This window comes from Mobula hypostoma, chromosome 1, assembly GCF_963921235.1.
Source record: "Mobula hypostoma chromosome 1, sMobHyp1.1, whole genome shotgun sequence".
Lineage (NCBI taxonomy): Eukaryota > Metazoa > Chordata > Chondrichthyes > Myliobatiformes > Myliobatidae > Mobula > Mobula hypostoma.
In genome coordinates, this window is record NC_086097.1 from 99,957,156 (window position 1) to 99,982,693 (window position 25,538).

At 41.8% G+C, this 25,538-nt stretch overlaps 1 protein-coding gene across 1 annotated transcript in view; it reads left to right on the top strand.

The window, feature by feature from the left end:
• The window catches only part of zfyve1 (zinc finger, FYVE domain containing 1), a 70,104-nt gene extending 46,917 nt beyond the window's left edge, over nucleotides 1-23,187 (top strand). The window contains exons 8-11 of the mRNA XM_063039051.1: nucleotides 991-1,161; nucleotides 3,960-4,140; nucleotides 13,031-13,138; nucleotides 22,938-23,187. Of these exons, the coding sequence (XP_062895121.1) occupies nucleotides 991-1,161; nucleotides 3,960-4,140; nucleotides 13,031-13,138; nucleotides 22,938-23,170 (693 nt within the window). The 3' untranslated portion in view covers nucleotides 23,171-23,187. The remainder of the gene's footprint in view (nucleotides 1-990; nucleotides 1,162-3,959; nucleotides 4,141-13,030; nucleotides 13,139-22,937) is intronic.
• The last annotated feature ends 2,351 nt before the right edge of the window (nucleotides 23,188-25,538 follow it).

A 25,538-nucleotide genomic window follows, 5' to 3' on the forward strand; every position in this document is an offset into this window, starting at 1 on the left:
ATTGTCCTCTCTGTCTGCCTTCATCTGTCATTCACCTGTCACTGTGTATCCCCTCCAATCTCCTATCTGTCATCTCTCATCCCTCCTCAGTCTACCAATCACCCTGGGCTCCTGTCTCACCATTCCTCCTTTTCCGCTTTATATCGGCCATCTCCCCTCTTCATTCTCAGTCCTGATGCAGTGCTTTGATCCTAAGTGTCAACATTTCCTTTCTCTGCACAGACACTATTCAGTCTGCTGAGTTTCTCCCTCCAGCAGGTTGTTTGTTGCTTCAGATTCTAGCATCTGCTTTCTCCTGTGTCTGCACTTAGCTGAAGAGGTCCTTCTGGAAGGAAAGAGACCCTTTGGCCAACCAGTCCATGCCGACCAAGATTCTCATCGATACGAGGAAATCTGCAGATGCTGAAAATTCAAGCAACACACATAAAAAATGCTGGTGAAAGCAGCAGGCCAGGCAGCATCCATAGGAAGAGGATGGATTCTTCCTATGGATGCTGCCTGGCCTGCAAGATTCTCGTGGAAGTTAGTCCTCTTGGCCTGCATTTGGCCCATATCTCTCAACCTTTCATATCTATATACAGTACCTGTTCAGAAAACTTTTTAAATCTTGTTAATATCTTTCAAGACACCAGGATGTAGCCAAGCATTTTCAGTGTCCTTGCCAGCTATTACCCTTTTCCTGCTATTTATTTTAACTTGCTGACAGCTTGTTTTAAGTTTTTCCCTCCCTGTATAATTGATCTGTAACACTGTACATTATATATGCCAACACTGTATAACACTATAAATGCTAACACTATATAACACTACGTTATATACACTAACACTATATAACACTGTACATTATATATGCCAACACTACATAGCACTGTACATTATATACTCCAACCCTATACAGCACTGTATGGTATATACAGCAACACTATATAACACTGTTATATACACTAACAGTATAAACACCGTAGCAATGAAATGGCACTTTCTTTTCAGACTGATGGATTTCTAAAGGACAACAACAACGCTGCCCGTCGATTGCTGGATGGAGTGAATTTTATGGCACAATCAGTTTCAGAATTTAGTGCCAAACCAACAAAGGTAGTGACAGCCTGGCTGACAGATCAGATCGCACCCTCCTACTGGAGGCCCAACTCTCAGATCATTGTAAGTGCAAAAACCTTTCTATGTAATACTGCTGAAACATGGGCAGATTACTCTTCTGCCAACAGTACAAACTCACTGACCATCAAAACTCAGTTTTGTTTTGTTCTTTCTAACGGACTTATTGGCTCTGGCTGGCATTTTCTCCAAGCTGTGGCTCTAAAATGAAGATGATCTTGTAGCTGAAAATTGAAGTTAAATTGTAGGAAAAATTACATGTTTGTTGACTTCTGGATTTAGTAGTTCATTTCTTAAACTAAGATTTAAATAAAATTACCAAATGCGCATTTGATTTTGAAGTACTATTGACTTTAAAACATATGGTTAATCTGTATTAACTGGTACCTGTTGGCGTGGCTGCATTTCGCACAGACAAATCCTTGTCTCCCTCTCAAAATCAGCCTCTTGCACGAGAGGAGTATCACTGTGTGAATTTGCCAGCTTTGATCTATCAGTGTCCTCTGCCCACCAACCACCCATTAGCACTCATCTGATATTAATTCCATTCTTCCCACATTCCTACCATTCACCTACGTACTGGGGACAATTTCCAGTGGCCAGTTCACCGAGCACAGCATGTCCTTAGGACATGGGAGGAAACTCTCACAGACACATGGAGAATATGCTGCCTCCACACAGATTGAACCCACTGTGAGACAGCAGCAGAATGATTCATAATTAAATAAATCTGAAGTTAAACTCCATGAAGCTACCAGTCTCTTGTTAATATAACTGTGATTCACCAGTAGGAAATTTTAGCCACCAGCCACCTACCTCAGCTCCTGAGTCATGGTTATACACTACTGTTAACCAGCTTCTGGCTTCAAGGGATGGAGAATAAATGTCCCAAAAATGACCACATCCTGTGAATGTATACTAGGTAGGGAGAAGCCATTCACCTGTTCTGAATGTCAGATCCACTGATACACAGGAAAATGCATACTAAGCAGAGGCTGTTCATTAGCTGTTAGTGCGGGGAGGGATTTTTTAAGTCATGCAGGCTGCAAAAAACAACAAATTTGTACTGGGGAAAGGCCATTCACCTGTTCCATGTGTGGAAAGGGATTCATTGGTGCTGTACGTCTCTGACTAAATGCATTTAAATTCCCCAGCCGCCAGGGTGGGTTGTGGTGAACATGTCTCCAGATCACTTGTGGGTCTTTGGTTTACTCTTGTACCATCCTCCTCACAATCGCTCAGTACCAGAGCTGCTCCTTCCTGATTTCTTGCTCTTTATCCTTCGACCTTCTGATCTGCTGACAATCAGGAAGGTCATTTCTGTGAACGTTTGCATAACACCTTCAGAATAGCACGAAACTCTTTGCAACCATTGTAGTTTGGATATGCAGAAATTTTAATTAAATAAATAAGCAGACAATAAACTCCTGGCAGCAAAGTGATTAATCCCAGACGATCTCTCTTTCTGCTGAACTGGGAGATTTAAAGTTTGACAACTTTCACCCTGTCTTCAAAATAGAGCCTGGATCGTGTTTATCCTCAGAGCATTTGCAATATTTATTAATGGCTCATGCAAAAGATGACATCTCTGGCCATGAAGCACTCGCTCAGTACCGCATTTCAATGACAGCAACGATGTATTAGGAATTTCCTGTGCTGTTGGTGCTACATGCAACAAAAAAAACAACATTCAGCACATCAAGAATAAAGAATTATATAATTTTTTATACAGTAATTTGCAAAAGTGCACATATATATAGTTAGGGTGCCCAAGACTTTTGCACAGTTCTGTAGTAATTTTATGTATTGTACTGTTTAAATAAAAACAAATGTTATGACAGTTGAGTGCTGATAAAACTGATTCTGATATGCGTCACTTTTGTGGACTGAGAGTGGGAAGGGGGCAGGGAGAGGGGAATTGTGGTTGTGGAGAGGAGAGGGAGCAGGAAGCACTAGAGAGATATTATGTAACAATAAACCAATTGTTTGGAATCAAATGGCCTTGTTTGGTGTCTTAGGGCTGGGTGTGTCTGCACCTGTACCACTCCTCTGCCACCTGTCCCACGCTCCATCCTCACCAATCCCAACATCCTTTGCTCCCGCCAGATTTACAGACTCGCTCTCCACTCCACATTGACGGATACAGTACTGTGCAGAAGTCTTAGACACTGTAGCTATATATATGTGCCTAAGACTTCTGTATATATAAAAAGCTAAAAAGAAAAGTTGAAGGTTGAAAGACGGATATGGAATAAAATGTGCACAAATAAATAAACACCAGCATGTATTTACAATGTAACCAGCTTCATAAAAAGTGGTTTAAACTGTCTTTTGTGCAGCGCAGAGATGGGTGTAAAAGTTAATGAGGGTGGTGCTGACTTGTATGGTTGATCAGATTAACTGCTGGGAAAAGAAACTTTTAAGATGTCATGAAGTTTTTGTTTTCATAGCACTGTAGCACTTTTATATTCATTATATTTGCACTTGTCTTGAGAATGCGTTAGACACCACAGGTTTGGTCCTGAGGCTGCTAACAGAATGAGTTAGAACACAGAGTGAGTGGCGTTAATTATACTCCCCTTTGGTCTGCTGAGAACTATCCTCCAGGTTCATGTACAATCCTTCCTCTTCGAGATTAAAGGTGACACGTTTCTAATAAGGCTTTGCTAGCATCAATATTTATTGGTGTTGACATTCTATCAATATTTTGCATATTGATTATTAACTGTAAACATACTTTCTAGGTTCTGCACAACTATCTTTAAGTTGTGATATGCAGTGGAAGATGCATTCAAATCTCGGAGGTGAACAGACTTGTAATGTGTGTTACGTACATTCCACAGAACTGTCATAAGTGCAATAAACCTTTTGAAGACCAGGAAGCAAAGCACCACTGTAGAGCCTGTGGCGAAGGCTTCTGTGATGGCTGCTCATCGAAATCCAAGCCGGTACCAGAGCGTGGCTGGGGATCAGTTCCTGTACGGGTGTGTGATGAGTGTTACGAAAGAGCGGTAGTTGAAACAGGTAATCAGTAATTAAAATGAATGTTGCTGTTCTCTCTGTTCTCCTTGTACTGATGTTCTCCAAGAGTCATTACCTCCTTCCACCTTTCACCAGTGATTGCATTGGGTGTAAGGAGCAGTACAGTACTGCTGAAGTGTCTTAAGCTGCACTTCAAGACGTAGTTCCAATGCTAGAAAAGGCATTTAATGTTACAAAGCTTGCACCATATGACAGAGTGAGATGAAGACTTGTTTGGAAGAATGACAGAGGAGGGAAGGGTTTTGAACTGTGGGGGCCATTGGCAGTGGTTCTGGGAAAATAAGGCCTGTATTGCAACTCAGAGGGAAGATATTGAGCAGTGTGGGGAAATGAGCTTTGGAGTACATGTGCACTCATATTTCAGGATTACAGAACAGGTCAGTGAGGAGTGTTGAGGAGTATCCTTGGAGATCCCAGACAGAATATGCGGTGTTGCTCCTCCAGCCTGAGAGTGCCCGCTGACACGTTGGTCCAAAGCCTTTTCTTCTGCCATGATGAGGCCACTCTCAGTTTGGAGAAACAACACCTCATATTCTGTCTAGGTAGACCCCAACCTGAGCATGAACATTGATTTCTCCAACTTCTGGTCATTTCTTTTCCCCTCCTCCCCTCTTTTTCAATTCCCCTCTCTGGCCTCTTGTGTCCTCTTCTCATCTACTGATCACCTCCCTCTGGTGTCCCTCCTCCTCCCCTTTCTCCCATGGTCCACTTTCTTCTCCCATCAGATTCCTTCTTCTCCAACCCTTTGACTTTTCCACCTATCACCTTCCAGCTTCTTACTTCATCCCTCTTCCCCCACCTACCAAACTTCACCTATCACCTTCCAGCTTCTTACTTCATCCCCCTTCCCCCACCTACCAAACTTCACCTATCACCTTCCAGCTTCTTACTTCATCCCTCTTCCCCCCCTACCAAACTTCACCTATCACCTTCCAGCTTCTTACTTCATCCCTCTTCCCCCACCTACCAAACTTCACCTATCACCTTCCAGCTTCTTACTTCATCCCTCTTCCCCCCCTACCAAACTTCACCTATCACCTTCCAGCTTCTTACTTCATCCCTCTTCCCCCCCTACCAAACTTCACCTATCATCTTCCAGCTTCTTACTTCATCCCTCTTCCCCCCTACCAAACTTCACCTATCATCTTCCAGCTTCTTACTTCATCCCTCTTCCCCCACCTACCAAACTTCACCTATCACCTTCCAGCTTCTTACTTCATCCCCCTTCCCCCACCTACCAGACTTCACCTATCACCTTCCAGATTGTCCTCCTTCCCTTTTCTCTACTTCTTATTCTGACATTTTTCCCTTTCTTTTCCAGTTCTGATGAAGGGGCTCAGCCCGAAACGCCGACTGTTTATTCATTTCTATAGATGATGCCTGACCCGCTGAGTTCCTCCAGCATTTTTTTGTGTGAGAATCTGTGGATGTTGAGGCTCCAATTTCAATCCTGGCTCCAGGAGTGCTGCCAGGATTGGAAGACTGTTGTTTAGAAAGGGATGTAACCACATAATTGTCAGGCAGTAGAGGGTCAGTTACTGGATGTTATTGTGAGGATTTGTAATCCCCAGCGTTGAAAGGAACAGCATAATTGGCAGCAGTTAGCATGGGTTTGTTCAGAGAAAGAGGTGTCTGATTGTCGATGAGAATGGTGCTTATGATGTAGTTTTTGTGGGTTTTTGTAAGAATTTGAACAAAGCCTAACATGGCAGCTTTGTCAAAAACTAAAAGCCTGCATCCAAAGGAGCATGGCAGATTGGCAGAGTGGCGGGAAGCAAAGGGTTTTGTGACTGGAAGCTGTTACCAATGGTATGTGGCCCATTGCTTGCTGTAATTCGGACTAAATGTGAGGGACGCGATTTTAAAAAGAGATTTATTTAAAACAATTGGCCGTATGTTTGAGAGTGAGAAGGAACAGATTGATCACAATGAGAGTTAATCCAGTTAAGTGTGAGGTAACAGATTTGGGGAAATGCAGCAAGGTTAAGGGGACATACGGTGGTGCGGAGAAACCAGGGGACTTGGAATGCCTATGCACTAATATTTAAAGGCAACGGAGAATGTTTATAAGGTGGTTAAAAAGACAATCGGGACACATTCATGTATTATACAAGGTCTGTAAAAGTAGAGAGGGAACATTCACAAAATACTGGAAGAACCCAGCAGGCCAGGCAGCATCTATGGAAAAGAATACAGCTGACATTTCGAGCCAAGACCCTTCATCAGGACTAGAGCAATAAAAGGATGAGGAGTCAGTTAGGTTTGGAGAGAGGAAGAAGAAAGACAAAGTAATAGGTGAAACTGGGAGAGGAGTAGGGGTGAGGTAAAGAGCTGGGAAGTTGATTGGTGAAAGAGATACAAGACTGGAGAAGGGGGAATCTAATTGGAGAGGACAGAAGGCTGTGGAAGAAGGAAAGAGGGGCAGGGGCACCTGAGGGAGGCAATGGAAACGTAAAGACAGAAGATGAGAGACGGAAATGTGGATGGGGAATGGTGGGGTGGGGCATTACTGGAAGTTTGAGAAATTGATGTTCATGCCATCGGGTTGGAGGCTGTCCAGATGGGATATAAGGTGTTGGTCCTTCAATCTGAGTGTAATCTCACCACGACAGTAGAGGGGGCCGTGTACTGACATGTCGGAATAGGAATGGAAAGTGGAATTAAAATAGGTGGCCACTGGGAGATGGTGGATGGAGTGTAGATGCTTGGTGAAGCAGTCTCCCAATCTATGTTGGGTTTCACTGATAAACAGGAGGCCACACCGGGAGCACCAGACACAGTATATGACCCCAACAGACTCACAGGTGAAGTGTTGCTTCACCTGGAAGGACTGTTTGGGGCCCTGAATGGTAGTGAGGGAGGAAGCGTAGGAGCAGGTGTAGCATTAGTTCCGTTTTCCAGGATAAATCCCAGGACGGAGATCAGTGGGGAAGGACAAATGGACAAGGGAGTAGTGTAGGGAGTGATCGCTGCGGAAAGCAGAAAGTGGGGGGGGTGGAGGGAAAGATGTGCTTGGTGGTGGGATCCCGTTGGAGGTGGTGGAAGTTACGGAGAACTATGTGCTGACACTGATGCTCTTCACACCCACCCTATCTCGTCCTTTCAACATTCGGTAGGTTTCAAGGAGATTCTCCCCCCACCCCCCCAACATTTTCCTAAATTCCAGTGAGTACAGGCCCAAAGCTGCCAAACACTCCTCATATGTTAACCCCTTCATTCCCAGAATCATCCTCGTGAACCTCCTCTGGACTCTCTCCAATGACAACACATCCTCTCTGAGATATGGGGCCCAGAACTGTTGACAATACTCCAAGTGCGGCCTGACTAAAGCCTCAGCATTATCTCATCGCTTTTATATTCTATTCCCCTTGAAATAAATGGCAACGTTTGTTGGTAAATTGTTGGTAAATGTGAGGTCATCCACTTTGGAAGGAAAAGTGAAAGAGCAGATTATTATTTAAATAGTAAAAAATTACAGCATGCTACTGTGCACAAAGACTTGAGAGTGCATGTGCATGAATCACAAAAGGTTGGTTTGCAGGTGCAGCAGGCTATCAAGAAGGCAAATGGGATGTTGGCCTTCATTGCTAGAGGGAGGTTATGCTGCAACTGTACAGGGTACTGGTGAGGCTGCACCTGGAGTGCTGTGTGCAGTTCTGGTCTCCTTACTTGAGGAAGGATATACTAGCTTTGGAGGCAGTGCAGAGGAGGTTCACCAGGTTGATTCCAGAGAATAGGGGATTAGACTACGAGGAGAGATTGAGTTGCCTCGGACTGTACCCGCTGGAATTCAGAAGAATAAGAGGAGGTCTTATTGAAACATAAAAAATTATGAAATGGATAGGTAAGATAGAGGCAGGAAAGTTGTTTCCACTGGTAGGTGAGTCTCGAACTAGGGGACATAGCCTCAAGATTCGAGGGAGTAGATTTAGGATGGAGATAAGGGAGGAACTGCTTTTCCCACAGCGTGGTGAATCTGTGGAATTCTCTCCCCAGTGAAGCAGTGGAGGCTACCTCAGTAAATATATTTAAGACAAGGTTGGATAGATTTTTGCATAGTTGGGGAATTGAGGGTTATGGGGAAAAGGCAGAGAGGTGGAGATGAGTCCATGGCCAGATCAGCCATGATCTTATTGAATGGCAGAGGTGGCTCAACGAGCTAGATGGCCTACTCCTGCTCCTATTTCTTATGTTCTTATTTAACATTGCACTTGCTGCCTTTACCACAGACTCAAGTCCCTCTGCACCTTTGATGTTTGAACCTTCTCTCCATATAGATAATAGTCCGCACTATTGTTCCTTTCTCCAAAATGTATTATCATACGTTTCCCAGCATGGTATTCCATCTGCCAGTTTTTGCCCATTCTTTCAATTTGGTTAAGTCCTGCTGCAATCGCATTGCTTCCTCAGCACTACCTACCCCTCCACCTATCTTTGTATCATCTGCCAACTTTGCAACAAAGCCATCAATTCAGTTATCGACAACAATGTGAAAAGTAGCGGTCCCAATACTGACCCCTGAGGAACACCACTAGTCGCTGGCAGCCAGAAAAGACCCCTTTTATTCCCACTCACTGCCTCTTGCCTGTCAGCCATTCCACTATCCATTCCAGTATCTTTCCTGTAACATCATGGGATTTTATCTTATTAAGCAGCCTTGTGTGTGGCACCTTATTAAACACCTTCTGATGTGAGTTAGAAGCATGTGAGTTATGTTTCTCCCTCTCAAATTGCAGTATGAATTCAATCATAATGTGATCACAGCCTCCTAAGGATTCCTTTGCGTTAATCTCCCGAATGAGATCTGGGTTATTACTCAACACCCAATCTAAGACAGCCATTCCCTGAGAAGGCTCAAGCACAAGCTGCTCTAAAAAGCCATCTTACAGCCATTCATTGAATTCCCTTTCTTGCGTTCTGACACCAACCTGATTTTCTAAATCCACTTGCATATTTAAGTTCCCCATTACAATAGTGTCATTACATATCTTTTCCAGCTCTTTTTGCAATCTCAACCCCACATCTTGGCTACTGTTTGGAGGCCTATATATGATTTCCATAATAGTTTTTTACACTTTCAGTTTCTTAACTCCACCCACAAAGATTCAACATTCTCTGACCCTATGTCAGCTCTTTTAAAGATGTAATTCCATCTCTTACCAACAGAGCCACACCACTGTCAATGGCTTTCTGCCTGTCCTTTTGATACAAAGTATATCCTGTGATGTGAAGCTCCCGACTATGGCCTTCTGTCTTCTATCAAATTGCTTCTTCTTCAGCCCTGTATCTCTTTCACCAATCAACTTCCCAGCTCTTTACTTCACCCCTACCCCAACCCCCCCCCGCCCCCGGTTTCACCTATCACCTTTTATTTCTGCCTCCCCACACCTTCTAACTCTGACTCGTCATCTTTTTTTCCCTCCAGTCCTGATGAAGGGTCTTGGCCCGAAAGGTTGACTGTACTCTTCTGTAGATGCTGCCTAGTCTGAGTTCCTCCAGCATTTTGTGTGTGTTGCTTGGATTTCAGCATCTGCAGATTTTCACTTGTTTGAGATTGTGCTGGAGTTGGATTGTACTGCAGCTCCAGCAACCAGGGCACAGCACGCAAACTGTGTACAGACCTGGCTACTGCTACCAGCAAGGTGTCTTTGCCCTGTGGAGGGCTGTTGAGAAGTTTTAGAAGGATGTTGCAAGACCATAAGACATAGAAGCAGAATTAGGCCATTTGCCCCACCGAGTCTGCTTTGTCATTTCGTCATTTCCCTCTCAACCCTATTCTGCTTTCTTCCGTAACCTTTCATACCCTGATTAATCAAGAAGCTATCAATCTTTGCCTTAGATACAGGCAATGATTTGCCCTCCACAGATTCACCAACCTCTGGCTAAAGAAATTCCTCCTCATCTCTGCCCTAAATGGACGTCCTTCTATTCTGAGACTGTGCCCTCTGGTCCTAGACTCGCCCACCATAGGAAACATCCTCTCCACATCCACTCTATCTGAATTTTAACGTTCAATAAGTTTCAAGAAGATCCCCCTCAGTTTTTTCAATTCCAGCAAATAAAGGTTCAGAGCCATCAATTTCTCTTCATACGACAAGCCTTTCATTCCCATGTTCATCCTTGTGAATCTGCTCTGAATCCTCTCCAATGTCAGCACGTCCTTTGTTAAATACGGGGCCCAGAACTGCTCATAATATTCTAAGTGAGCTGTTTATAACAGAAGGGCCTAGGTAGGGTAAGTACGAAGGGACAATTTCTTCGCAGAAGGCATAGATCTGGTAGAAGATTTTGAGGAGAAGATGAAGATAAATTTTTTGATTCTGCAGATGGTGGATATAGGGAATTCACTGAGGCAGGAGTCCTCACTACAGTTAAACGAGAGGGATTTGGAACTGCGACTCATTGGGGCTATAGAACCAGTGTTGGAAGGTGGGATTTAACTGGGTAGTTCTTTATGTCTGGCATAGACATGATGGGCCAAATAGCCGCCTCTGTTGTGAATTTTGGGTAATAACTTCAGAGTACAATTTCAGGAAATTAAATAACTCCCAACTCTACAATACAGTGCCTCTATATTTTGGAGAAAGTAAAAGATAAGTAAAAATTCTTTAGAATTGAATGGATGGTGTTTTGACCAGTCTAGAAGTATTTGTCTCTCCTCTATAATGGAGGGGGGGTGGGGTTCATGAGACTTTGAGGGAGTGGATTGCTACTGTTCAAGAGAATGGGCGAAGACTTCTGAATCCTAATCTGTTGGTATTTCCCAATTGTCTTGGATGGAGAGGTCACAAAGAAACATAGTTAATCAGAGTCTGATCATGATTAAACAGGACGTGTGTGAAAACTCCAGAAATAAACAGTGCTTGAAAACTATTCCAATAACTGGGGAAACTATGGCTGACCTTAACCCTTTAGCAGTGTTACGTACCCCATAACTGGGTTGCCAAACCAGCAGAAATGGACAACTAGTTGGAGTCTGGATTACTAGAAACTAATAAAGTTTTATTAAAGAAATAAGTAACACAGTACTCTAATCGTAAGGATATAAATGCAACAGGTTACCAATGATAAAACACACATGTACACAGAACTAGGGTAACAGGAATCAACCAAGCTCTCTCGCAGTCTAGGGGTAAAATGATCAGTCTTAAGTGACGCAGAGTTCAGTTCAGCTTAGTGCAGTTCGCAGTCATCGCTGTTGTGCCGTTGGAGAGAGAGAGAGATGCAAATTTGATTCAGACAGACCTTTGATGTTCACAGGTGGTTTCGGGTGGACCCTTTTATGTCTTCTATCCCGCTGTGGTCACCGACTGTGACCCCTCCGTTCCGAATATAACCGTTCTTCTGCGGTGAACCCGGCACCCAGGCAAGGGCGGACACACACACCAGGTTCCCACGGATCATACCTTTACACCCTGTGAGCCTATGGTCGGTTCCCGCGAACCGGACCTCCAAACTCCCACCACTTGTGGGGGCACACCGCTCTTTCCAGGGGTCTTGTTATCTCGTGATCTCGTGGTGTGACTGGTGCCTTAGCGAACCTGTTCTTTTTATCCCCCTGCTGGGGTATTGCCTGTCCATCAAACTTCAAACAGTTCAGGTTCAAAGCAACCGGTCTGTCAATATTCTGAATTGTGTTTCTTTTCCGTTATCTCTCTCTCTTCTCTCATTAACATTTTGAACGTTTCTCCATTGTCTCCCTTATCTCTCTCTCATAAGCATCAATCGCCTGATAACTTGGTTTGTCGTCACAGCAGCAACTCCTTTACTTCCCTTAATCCTTTAATTCTCTTGGATTCCAAAAACTTTATTGGTGGCAAACTTGAATGTATTCAATAACTGCACCTGTACCCTAAGATTTGCAGTTTACTAAGTTGCAAAATTCTTTTCTCACCCCCAATTCTAAAGAATCAACCTACTAAATCTAGACTCTGTATCATCGGAGGGAATATTCAGCAATTCAAATCTAAATTCCATAAATGTGGACATGGCCAATTTAATTTCTCCTCCTGAGGCAATCACTGATCCCAGAAAACATTTAAGAGGTTGCAACTATATTTTGTATATTTTTAAGCCTTGAAGTGTATATGTGCTGGGCCGTTGCAGGTGAAGGAATATCAGAAGGACTACGTCTCTGTAGTTGGAACGACCGTACTCTCTCTCTTTCGATGGTGGGGAGAGTTTGCTGCCGATTCTTGAGTCAGAGAATTTCAAATAAAAAGTGAGGTGGCAGACAGTAACATCGTATTACTGCCTGTTTGTTGGTCTCCCCATTCACTGTGGAGTGTGTGACATCTCTCTGTCCCTTGTTAGTGAGAGAGAGAGCCTGTGGCATGTCAAACTGCTGGGTTAACAATAGTTTTTGTTGACTGCAGATCATGGTCTCTCTTTGGGTGCTTTGCTGTTGCTTGGTGGGTGGTGGGTGCTGATGCATTTTGCTGAAATGGGTGGAGGAGGGTTGATGTTTTGCTGCTCCTTAGGGAGGGGGGAGAGTGGGGCTTTGGGGTTCTAATATTTTTCTGTTCATTCTTTTGGGGTTCTTTTTTGTGGATGTCTGTGAAGACTAAGAAATTCAGGTTGTATGCTGTATACATTAAACCATGTAACGGTATATGTTCAATCTGGATATTGCACTGGGGAATCTAATCTCAAATTTGTATTCACCCTGTCATCCTGTCACCAATGGCTAAAGTACTTCATTGATTTGAACACCATCCCAAAACTCTGACCTTCTTATAAATCCACAACTTAAATCTTCACTGTTTGGTTACTACAGCTCAGTCCTTACCTTGTACTAATACTTACATTGCATAACATAGTTGAAACAGCCTGTTGCTATCACATGGTTAACCTGCTTGATATTATTTTGAAGAAGCTGCAAATGAAGATGATGAACGTGGTACAATAATAGCACGGAAAGTCGGGGAAGCTGTGCAGAACACCTTTGGAGCTGTAGCTACAGCAATAGATTTTCCATTAGGTAAGAGTTTCTTAATGGACAAATATCTCATTGTCTCATTGTGGAATCAGAAAGTCAATTTTCTTTTTTTTAAATTTTATTTTTATTTGGATAACGTTTTCACAAGTAATACACAAACTTTTTTTTACATATATAACCTTTACCATTTTTTATGTGAGTAAATCTATATTTGTTTGTATATTCACAGGTGCAAATTGAGATAATTTAGAAGATAATTAGGCACTCAAATAGATGTTTATGTGTAATTGTAATTCCACTCTTTTAAATTAAATAATGATAATAGTTGTTATAAAAATATTAATAATAGTGGTTGAATACTAATTTCCATGTATCTCTTCTGGTTCATTTCTTTCTGGTCCAAAATTTCCCCAGATCTTTACTTGTGTTAATTCCACATTTTCCCAAAAAAAAGAACAGTAAACATTCGAGCCAAAGGTGCTTACATTAACACTATTACTATGTTGGTGAGACAAACAGTATAAACCATTAGGAGAGTCATCTAAAGTCTGCTCGCTCTGGGGTTATAAATTCAATCCATTTATTCCAAACTTGATAAAATTTTTCCTTTTGAATTCTCAGAGAGTAGGTCATCTTTTCCATTTTAAATATTTCCAAAATGATTTCATGCCAGTCTTCTAATGTAGGTGATGTTAGATTTAACCACTTTCTGGTGATTGATTTCTTACTTGCCACTAAAAGGGCCTGCAGCAGCTTTATATCTATCTTCTGTTCCAAAAACAATACATGCCCCAAGTAGAGAGTCTCAAAGTTCAGAGGTATCTGAGTCTTAAATACATTAATTAATGTTCTATGAATACCTTCCCAATATAAACTTAATTTGGGGCAATCCCAAAAAATATGGAAATGATTTGCCTCCTTGGAGCTGCACCTTCTCCAACACGTCACGTCTTTATGTCTTTCCTGGTATGGGGTCTTGAAGTATCTTATAATATTTTTCCAACAATGTTCTCTCCAAGTCAAAGAGTTAGTCGAAGACCACTGAAAGCTGCATATTTTCCCTCAAGCCGGCTGTGAAAGTATCAACTCCTCTTCTTTCTCCCACTTCTCTTTAATATACAATGTGTTTTCATTTCTGGCATGAGAGAGGGCATTATATAATCGAGAAATTGATTTACTTGGTATTGAACTGTAAGCCGATTTCAGAATCTTGAAAAATTCTAATTCTGTTGTTGATAAGTCTGTATATCTACAATTCTGGTTAACATAATGTCGTACTTGAAAGTACCTAAAAAAAAAAGTCATTGTGTTCTAGGCCATGTTTGTCCTGTAGGGATTGAAAACTTTGTAATACTCTTTTATGTATAAATGAGAGATAGGTTGTAAGACCTTTCTTTATTCACAGTTCAGATCTTTTATCTCCTCTGTTGGGAAGGAATTTGGTATCATAAGCGCACCATCTGAAAAGTTTTAACATGTTATTGATTCCACATGAATTAGCCACCTTCTGCCGTACTTTTAATGTGAGATTTATCCAGCTGTTTTTAATTTTTTCCAATTGGGCCATCAATCCTTTGTCCGCTATTGAGGCCTGTAGAGGGAACGCTGTCAATCAATCCAAATTCTATTTCCTTCTATCTAGCCTTATATTCCCTATTGCACCGATATAACAGAGCAGTTATCTGTGAAACATAAAAATAATTTCTCAAACAAGGAAGTGCCATACCTCCTCCTTCCTTTCCTAACTGTAAAGTGTTAAATTGGATTCTAGGTTTCTTTCCTTTCCAGATAAAGTGGGAAATCCATTTGTCCCATTCCCTAAATTGATTATCGTTCACTTCCACAGTTTAAGTCCGGAAAAGGTAAAGTAACCGAGGGAGAATATTCATTTTTATGGTATTTACCCTTGAATTTAGACTTAAAAAGGGGATAAGATTCCACCTATGTATATCTGCTTTTATCTCTGAAATTAATGGCCCATAATTTACCTGTGACGATGTTGAAAGATCTTTTGGCAGGGTTATTCCTAAATATTTTAATGATTTAGCTTCCCACTTAGGATCATATGTATCCTGCAGTTTTTTGGGTGCTGTATAATTTAAGGACAAAACCTGCATTTTCTTTACATTAATTTTATAACCTGATATTTTCCCTAACTCATCCAACAGTATAAACAATCCTATAAATGATTTTTCTGGTTCACTCAAATAGACTAAAACGTCATCTGTGAATAGCACCACCTTCTGTTCAATCCCTGCCACCTTGATACCTTTTACAATTTTGCTCTGTCTTATTAGTTGGGCAAGAGGTTTAATATATTGTGCAAAAAGGAGAGGAGAAATTGGGCATCCCTGTCTAGTTCCTCTCTCTAAAATAAAAGAGTCAGAGAGGTCCCCATTTATCTTAATTTGAGCTGTAGGGCTGTCATATAAAGTCTGGATTACTTTAATAAACTTTTCTTGAAACCCGAATCTTCCTAACACTCTATATAGGAACACCCAACTAACTGAATCAAAAGATTTCTCAGCTTCTTATCCCACTACCATTGTCTCTGTCCCGTTCTTAATAACCTGTTCTAGTATGTGTAAAGTTCTCCTTATGTTGTCCTGGGTTTGTCTTTGCTGAATGAATCCAGTCTGGTCTAAGTGGATGAGGCCAGGTAGAAGCTTTTCCAGTCTATAAGCTAATATAGATGTAAATAATTTGTCCAAATTAAGAACACTGATTGGCCGGTAATTGCCACATTCTAGTTTATCTTTAGCCTCTTTAGGAATAACTGAGATAATCGCCTCTCTTCAGGAAGGTGGAATTTCTCCTGTCTGTAAGATCCAATTAAGGGTGTTAAGTAGTAATGGGGCTAACTGTGACTTCAGCCATTTGTATCACTCTGAGGTAAACCCACAGAACCTGGAGACTTTCCGGCCTTTGATCTAGAGATGGCCGCGTTCAGTTCTTTGGCAGTTACTGGTTCTAATAGGCATTCATTTTGTAAATCTGTGAGCTTGGGTAGATCTAAAGAATTCAGGAAGGTGTCTATATAGGGCTCATTGGAGGCCCGGGGTTGAGAGTACAGCTTTAGATAATATGTTTCAAAACTCTCTTGAATTTTCCCTATTGCTTGCTCCACAAGCTTTGTTTTTGGATTCTCTATTTTATGAATTGTATTGTCTGCTTGTTGTTTTCGTAACTTATATGCTAATAATCTAGCTGATTTTCCTCCTACTTCATAATTCTTTTGTCTCAGGTAAAGAAAGATTCTTTGAGTTTCCAATGTGTATATATCATCAATTTCACTTTGCACTTCCTTAATTTCCTGTTTTAAATTAGAATTAATTTTGTTGCTATCTACAACTTGAAGTTGTTTTAATTTTCCTTGAAGGTCTGCTAATTTTTGTGCATTGAATTTTTTCATGTGAGTAGTAACGGAAATAATTTTTCCTCTCAGTACAGCTTTCAATGTATCCCATAAGATCACTGGTGATGTTTCTCCCCTGTCATTAAGGTCTAGGTATTGGTGAACGCAGCAGGCCAGGCAGCATCTGTAGGAAGAGGTGCAGTCGACGTTTCAGGTCGAGACCCTTCGTCAGGTCCTGATGAAGGGTCTTGGCCTGAAACGTCGACTGCACCTCTTCCTACAGATGCTGCCTGGCCTGCTGCGTTCACCAGCAACTTTGATGTGTGTTGCTTGAATTTCCAGCATCTGCAGAATTCCTGTTGTTAAGGTCTAGGTATTCTTTGATTTCTCCCCTTAATCTCTCCATTACTTTCGGGTTATTGAGTATATGTGAGTTTAACCTCCATAGTGTTTTCCTCATTTTCCTTTCCAGAATTAGAGACATAGAGACTGGGCTATGATCTGACCGATCAATTGTTGCAATATTACAGTCTTTTATCCTGAGTCTATCTGTATTAAATATAAAGAAATAGTCTATCCTTGAATAGGCTGAATGAGGGAAAGAGTAATGTGTATAATCTTTACTAATGGGGTGTAATTCCCTCCGCACATCTATAATTCCCAACTCCTCCATCAATAAATTCACTTTCCTAGTCAGGTTTATTCTGAATAACTGTTCTTGAAGAATCTAATGCAGGGTTTAACCTAATATTAAAATCCCCTCCACAGATTACTACCCCTTGAGAACTGACCATTAGGTCAAAAATGTGTCTATAGAATGACCATTCACAACCTGGTGGAGCATGAACATTCAGCAGTGTTATTTCTGTACCTTCTATTCTTCCTGTAATTTTTACAAATCGTCCATCTTTGTCTTTAGTCTCTGAAATATGTTCATAATTAAGAGTACTTGATATTAAAGTAGCTACTCCTCTTTTGTGGCCCAATTTATATGATGAATAAAATACATGCTTAAAGCCCATTCTTTTTAATTTTCCATGTTCGGATTGGCTCATATGTGTTTCCTGGAGGAAAGCTATTTCTGCCCTCTCTTTTTTCAATTTAGACATAATCTTATTTCTCTTAATTGGATTCAAAACCCCATTAACATTATAGGAAATTATTTTTACCAGTTCAATTTGCATTTTTCTCCAATAGAAAAAAAACACTCTCCTTTTCTAACCAAACAGTAAGCAATCCCTCCTCAACAGTAAACCAAAACATAACCACACCCTAGACATTTTTGAATGTATAACATTTGAAAATTTTCCCCAACTTCCAACAGTGAGGCCTGAGCACCAACCCGCCTCAGTTCAGAGGGATAACCTCTATCTTCACCCTGTGTTAGAGGGCCCTCAGCAGTGTGAATAATCATAGAGAATTATCTCCTATTTGTCTCGACCATATTGCTGTCATTCAAGTTATTCCATCTAGTTTATTTTCAGTTACCAGCTTTCATTTTACCTTTGAGTCCGATTTAGTCTTTTTAGACATTTCCCAATTATTCTACACTCTCTGTACGTTTGCGTCTGAATACTTGCAGCTTTTCCTTGTAGTTTGACACTCCGGTTCGAGTGGAGCTTCCTTGCCCCACTGGCTGCCATGTCCACCGCTGAATCCTCTCCAGTAACGACTCCGGTTGGGTGATAACTTCAATAGGTAGTCCCCGGTCCTCCAGGTCCAACGTTGCCTCCTCCACTGTAGCATAGGTTTTTGTCCCTTCGTCGTAAAAGACTCTCAGCCGAGCTGGATACAGGGTCTGAAATCTGATGTTGATTTCTTTCAGGACCCTCCGTGTTTCCGCATATTCCTTGCATCTGGCAAGGATCCCTGGTGCGTAATTGTGGTCTAAACTGATTTTACAGTTGTTCCACATAAAGCCTTTCTTTTGCCATGCCCGTTTAAGCACCTCTTCCTTTGTTCTGTAACTGAGAAATCTGACTAAAATCGATCTGGGCTGGGCGCCTGCCGGAGGCTGTGGTGCCAACGCGCGGTGAGCCCTTTCTATCTGTAGGTGTTTTGTGTCTGGTATATCAAGGTTCTCTCTAAGCAGCTTCTCCACGAAGGGAATCATCAATCCGGGTTTACCTTCAGTTCCTTCGGGAACTCCGTAGATCCTCAGATTTTCCCTTCTTGAGCGGCCTTCTTGGTCTATTAGTTTCAACTGGAGCTGCTCTTGTAGCTTCAGCATTTCTGCTATCACTTCCTCTGCGTTTTGCAACCTCTCCTCAATTCCTACAATCCTCGCTTCGGCTTCGTCTAACCTCAGATTAGTTTTTACTATTTCTCCTTTAATATCTTCCAGCTGTTTGTTGATATCTTGTTGGATCTCGCGAATCTCTCTGAGAATCAAAGTTAGATTCATCGATTCTTCCACATTATCTCCATCCTGGCTAGCCGCGGGGGAGCTAGGCCCCTCATCTTGCTGCGTCTTTTTATATTTATCAGCCTTTTGAGTGGACTTTTTATTCTTGTACTTGGACTCCATCCTTGTCCCTTTTATTGATATAGTTATACAATACTAAAAAAATGATTCAAAGACATCTTAAAAGGCAACATGAAGAAATGTAACATTGACATCAATAATTGGGAAACCAATGCCAAGGACAGGAGACTCTGGCAAGCCATCATCTGAGAAGGAACAGCAACTTTCGAAGCCAACAGATGTACAGAATTAGAAGAAAAGAGAAGAAAATGGAAAGAGAGGCAGTAACAACCAAAACCCGATCTGCCATCTGGAACTACCTGTCCTGGATGCGGAAGAACTTTCAAAGCCAAGATTGGACTCATAAGCCATTTGAGAGCCCATAAGTAGATCAACAGAATGAAGGCCACCATCGTCGACCTCGAGGGATAGCCACGATAGTACTAAGTATTTGTCTAATTTCGATTTAGGGGCAGCTTACGTTCTTTTTTGTCAAGAGACCTTTTCCTACGCTGCCATTCTCTTGGTGACCCGGAAGTCCTCGAAAGTAGATTTTCAATTCTGCAGTTTTAAAAATCTCACTTGTTTGGATGGAAACTTCTAAAGTGGGTATTTATTAATGTAGAACGTGCCCCTGAAATCGATAGCCAATCCTGTGGAAATTGGCATCGTTGGCTCATTCATCTGCATTTTACTAGTTGAGGTGGTTATTACCCTACTTAAGCACATCAGTTGAGCTGTTATACAGCTTGTTCTGAGCACTTCCAACACGTATACAGGCTGAGAAATAGGCAACTGCAGATGTTGGATGAAGACAGGATGTTGGGACTGATCAGCTGGTCAGACAACATCGATGAGAGAGAAAGAGTCAACAGGTCAGGTTTCAAGTTCATCAGCCCATAATGTTGAGTGTGTTTCTCTCTCCACAGATCCCGTCTGACCTGCTAAGTATCTCCAGTACTGTTTTCCTCCAACAGACAATGTTCACTGCATGTGATAGTGACATTTTGAAACAAGAATAAGTAGAATATGTAGAGCTTTATTAGATATAGACCTGCTGCCTTGGGTACAATTATCACCATCTCGTTGCATTTCATTGTGCTGGTAGCCATTCCGTCACCTGAAGTTCAGTTCATCCTAAACCTTGCCTATAACCCTATCCCATCTGCCCTTCTCTCATGTGGACCCAGGCTTAAAGTTTAAAATTCTCAGATTCATAGAATACTACAGCAGAGAAACAGGCAACCGTCTAGTCTGTGCCGATGTGCCTCTTTACTTAGTCCCATCTATTTTCAGTGAATAGTCCTCCATTCCCCTCTCATCCATATACCTATTAAACTTCTCTTTAACCTGTATCCACCACTTCTGCTTGTCTGCATTGTGTAATTTTTTGGCCTATTTCTCCAGCTGGTCCAAAACCCATTGCAAGCTTTGATAGCCTTCCTCGGTGTCCACTAAGCCCCCAACCTTGGTGTCATCCACAAATCTGCTGGTCCAATTTACCACATTATCATCTAAGTCATTACTATGGATGACAAACAACAAAGGATCCATCACTGATCCTTGCAGCACAGCGCTAGTCACAGGCTTCCAGTCAGAGAGACGACCATTTACCATCATTCTGTTTATCCCCTATGCCAGTGCTGAATCCAATTTACTACTTTATCCTGAATGCCCAGTGACGTAACCTCCTAGACCAGCTTACTATGTGGGAGTTGTCAAAGGCTTTGCTAAAGTCCATGTAAACAACGTTCACTGCTTTTCCTTCTTCAACCTTCTTGGTAACCCCCTCAAAAAAACTAACACTTAGCTTCCATCAGAGTTGCTGGTGAACTCAGCAGGCCAGGCAGCATCACTAGGAAGAGGTACAGTGATGTTTCGGGCTGAGACCCTTCGTCAGGACTAACTGAAGGAAGAGCTAGTAAGAGATTTGAAAATGGGAGGGGGAGGGGGAGGGGGAGATCCAAAATGATAGGAGAAGACAGGAGGGGGAGGGATGGAGCCAAGAGCTGGACGGGTGATAGGCAAAAGGGATATGAGAGGATCATGGGACAGGAGGCCTAGGGAGAAGGAAAAGGGGGGGGGGAGAAAAACCCAGAGGATGGGCAAGGGGTATAGTGAGAGGGACAGAGGAAGAAAAAGGAGAGAGAGAGAATGTGTATATGAGATGGGGTACGAGGGGGAGGTGGGGCATTAGCGGAAGTTAGAGAAGTCAATGTTCATGCCGTCAGGTTGGAGGCTACGCAGATGGAATATAAGGTGTTGTTCCTCCAACCTGAGTGTGGCTTCATCTTTACAATAGAGGAGGCCGTGGAAAGACATATCAGAATGGGAATGGGGTGTGGAATTAAAATATGTGACCACTGGGAGATGGCCCCTCCTGTAAACTTCCTTCAGGATTGTATCTGTCCCTATCTCGATGTTCTACAGCTACCTTCTCTTTATGCCCTTGTGAACTGTCTATTCTAGTGATTCTGCTTTCTTGCGCATCCTCATTCCCTCCTTTCCAGCATGTAAGTTCTTGGGGTTTACATCCAGGCGTTCTTTGTAGTGCTTCCTACCATACAAGCAAAATTCAGCCATTCCAACAAATCAGCATACTTTGCCATGTGCTTCTGAATTGCAGTGCATGTTGAAATGTTGAGATTTAAATTACAGAGTTGGTCTTCCATCAGTCTCATTTTCTCCTTCGAAATACTTGTCTCTATTTTAGGATTGTAGTCACTTGTATACAAATGCATTTACATTGGATAGCCATACTGTATTTGGGCACCAGATGACTGATAACTTGAGCTATCTTTTTATTTCATAATCCCTATATTTTTATGGATAACCAAATGAATAGTTGTTCACAATCTGAGTAACACAGTACATTTGGGCAAATAAAACAAATTGTCCGTGGCTGCCAGCTGCAGGTGAGATGAGATGTGATATCACATTGGCAACTACATCTTCGAGAAGCAAAGAATTTGTGGGAGGCAGGAGGACCAGGGATAGAGTTGTGCTTGTTCATTTCAAATAAGTAAATTTAAAACAATAATGAGACTCCTCATGCACACTTTCCCAATGGTGGCTTGGGAAAGTCCCTATCAACCAAAGAGTTTCAAATATCTTTGGTTATGAATTGGATTATTGTGGGGCACTGGTAAATATCAGGCAATTTAATGTGATAGTCATTCGTGCAAATATTGGAGCCCACCCGTTGTTCCAGGCTTTGGACCAGTGATGTGGTGGATCTGTCCTTTGCTAATGAGGGGTAGCGAATGCATTGGTTTATGGCTAATGTGTCTAGTCAATTATGCTACATGAAAATGAGTCCTTTAGCCCAACTCGTCCTGACCAACCAAGTTGTCCATCTGAGCAAATAATCTCTTTTGACTTCATTTGGTCTAATATTCTCTTAAGCTATTCATAGACAGAGTTGGATATGGCCCTTGTGGCTACGGGGGTCAGGGAGTATGGAGGGAAGGCTGGGGCGGGGTTCTGAGTTGGATGATCAGCCATGATCATAATAAATGGCGGTGCAGGCTCGAAGGGCTGAATGGCCTACTCCTGCCCCTATTTTCTATGTTTCTACATCCTTGTACCTGACCAAATATCCTTTTAATGTCATGATTGGTGCATCACAGCCTGCTATCTTTTTAAGTGTAGTAATTATACTTCCAGAGCCTGCTATCTTTTTTAATGTAGTAATTGTACTTCCACAGCCTGCTCTGGCAGCTCATTGTACATATCCAACACCATTTGCGTGGGAAAACTTGCCCTTTCAGTTCCTTTTAAATCCTCCCTCTCTCACTTTGCTGGGCTAGTTTTTGATCAGGACAGGCAAACCCCAGGTTCATTTGCTGGTAGTTAATAGATTTTGTTGACTATTATTCTTGTCTCTAAACTGCAGAGCAAGAAATTGGTGTAAATGCAATTTCTGAGAGTTCTATGCCTATTGGGTGGTTGGGTTAAATGACTTAGAGTGTTGAATGTTGAAATTTTAATTTTATTTAACAAATCCATGGTGTGTTTATTAGGACTAGTGAAAGATGCTGCCAGACCTTCTTATTGGGTGCCTGACCACGAGATCACTGACTGCTTCCATTGTCGGAAAGAGTTTACCCCAAAAATGTCCAAGCATCACTGCCGAGCCTGTGGACAAGGATTCTGCAATGAGTGCTCCCAGAACAGGCGCTCAGTCTCCTCCCGTGGATGGGATCATCCTGTGCGAGTGTGCATAAACTGTTACCAAAAGGCAGGCGATCTTTGAGCAGCAGTTAGAAAGAACATTCAAATAGTGAATTTTAACCTGAACTATTTATTACATACACATTTAAAGTGGAATTTAGTTGTTAATACAGTTCCTAATCTTGCTTATTAAAAATGTTTACCTTGCAAGGCTTCTGGAGAACAATCAGACAACAATAGAAAATTGGTCAAATCCTTTTCTCCATTAGAAGACTGAATATCGAGGTAACTGGTGGAATGGTAGGTAAAGACAATTTCACAAAGTGTGAAGTGGCATACTTAAAAAATGGAGGAGTGAAAAGGGAGTTTATACATATTTGAAAGCGGTAGATGTGGAGAAGGTACTTGGAAAAACACAGGATCCTTTAGAAATTTGAAGTAGAAAAGTTGGAAGTCACCCTTGACTGTCATCCCGATTCTGCTTTAGCTGGTAGTGTGGCTGTGAAGGTCTTGAAGCAAATTGATGTGATGGACAATTTATGCATTATGACCTGCAATAAATTAGCAAGGAGTGAATAATTTGTAGTGTGTGGAGAAAGCAAGAAGTGGGATAATTGCTGTTTCATCAGTCCCTCCTCCATAGAGGTTTCTGAGGGAATGTTCAGAAAAGGATGCTGATGGGAACAACTTGTAATGTGGAAACCATTACTGAAGAATCCGTGTGAGGCTGAAAACTCTTAACTTGATCACTCCTCATCTCTGTTTAAATGAAAACAAATAAATTGCCGGAAGCACTCAGAGGCAGTGGTAGGAGAAGCAATCAAACAATGCATTTCAGACCCGAACTGTGAACAACCTCTCCTTCCATAGATGCTGCTTGACCTGTTGAAGATTTCCAGCATCTGCAACTTCTCTTTTTATCTAAAAGTTTGTTGGTTTGCCCAGCAGGACTGAGTGAAAACTACCGGGAAGAGTGTGTGGAGAGCCTAGTGCTTCAGAAGGAATATCACTTCTAGTAGCTACAATGAACTACGCCCACAAATAAAAAACAAACTCTGTTGGGGTGCCAATCTTGAGTTCAAAGGTATCAACTAGAATTGTCTGCTTTGGTCTGAGACAGTCAAAGAATCAGAATCAGGTTTGTTATCATTCACATATGCCATGAAAGAGTTAATCAAAATCCATTCCAAACAACTGAAAATAACCTCTTCACTTGACAGAGTCTCCTTGTGCAGACCATGCAAGTCCATGCTCCTCTCCCACACCAAATACAACATTAAGGAGCTGGTTGCAGGTGTAATGCGGGGGGAACAGTAATGTGTCTTCCTGTCTGTATCTCTCTGCTGCAGCCACTTTACAGACACGTGTAAGTGAACAAGTCCCAGCTGCTCTGATATATTCCCACATACCTTGATAAGCCACTGAGCTTTTGCTTGAAGTGTGTACCTACCTTTTCCTTAAAAGTATTTTAAAGCTCTGCTTCCATCACCTTTAGGAAAAGCCATTTAAAAAGCACTTAAAAAAACAATTGCCTCATTTGTTTTAAATGGGTGAGCCCTAGTTCTAAATCCTCCCATGAGAAACTCTGTATTCATACAGTCACGACCCCTCAGGATGTATTTCAATCATGCCTCTCACTCTTCAGCATTCCAAGAGATACAAGCACAGCCTTTCCTTAAGGCAACCTATCCTTCTAAGTATCAGCCTAGTGAACCGTCTCAGAACAATTAATGCATTTAATGGTACATGGAGCTTAGAAAAATAGAGGGCTTTGGGTAAGCCTAGGCAGTTCTAAGGTAAGGACATGTTCGGCACAGATTTGTGGGCCGAAGGGCCTGTATTGTGCTGTAGGTTTTCTATGTTCTATTTACCATCCTTAATTTCAGAAACCTGCAGTAGTCTAGATGTGATTTCATCAATGTCGTATGTAACTTGAAGCATGATCTCTCTATTTTTGTGTTCAATTCACTAGCAGCAAACAATTTCTGTTCTTCCTAACTATAAAATGTTGATAATCTGGCATGTGCTCAGCCAGGACTTTGGCAACACTGGATTGGCAGATTTTCTGAATTACTGGATGCTCTCTCAGTGGATGTCCACTTAATTCTTTTTTTTAAAAAACAAAGTGTTAAACAATTTTCCAGTGAACCTAGTCTGTTTGAAAAACGCTGGAAAACCGGGACTTTGGAAGGTTTAAAGGGGTTGCAGGAAACAACACTGGGTGAGCCAAATGTTGAATTGCCGAATAGCCTGACAGCAGATTATTGGAGTGTTATTGAACTTGCATGCCATCTTTGTGAATCTTGCACTCTGCAATCTACACTTAAGTAACAACATCCAGTGTAGGCACTTTCCCATATTATATGCCATTTGCCAGAACTTAATCTAACCTCATTTTCTTTTCACAGTTTACCTTCCTCCGCTGAGGTATCAATAAATTCAATAAACAT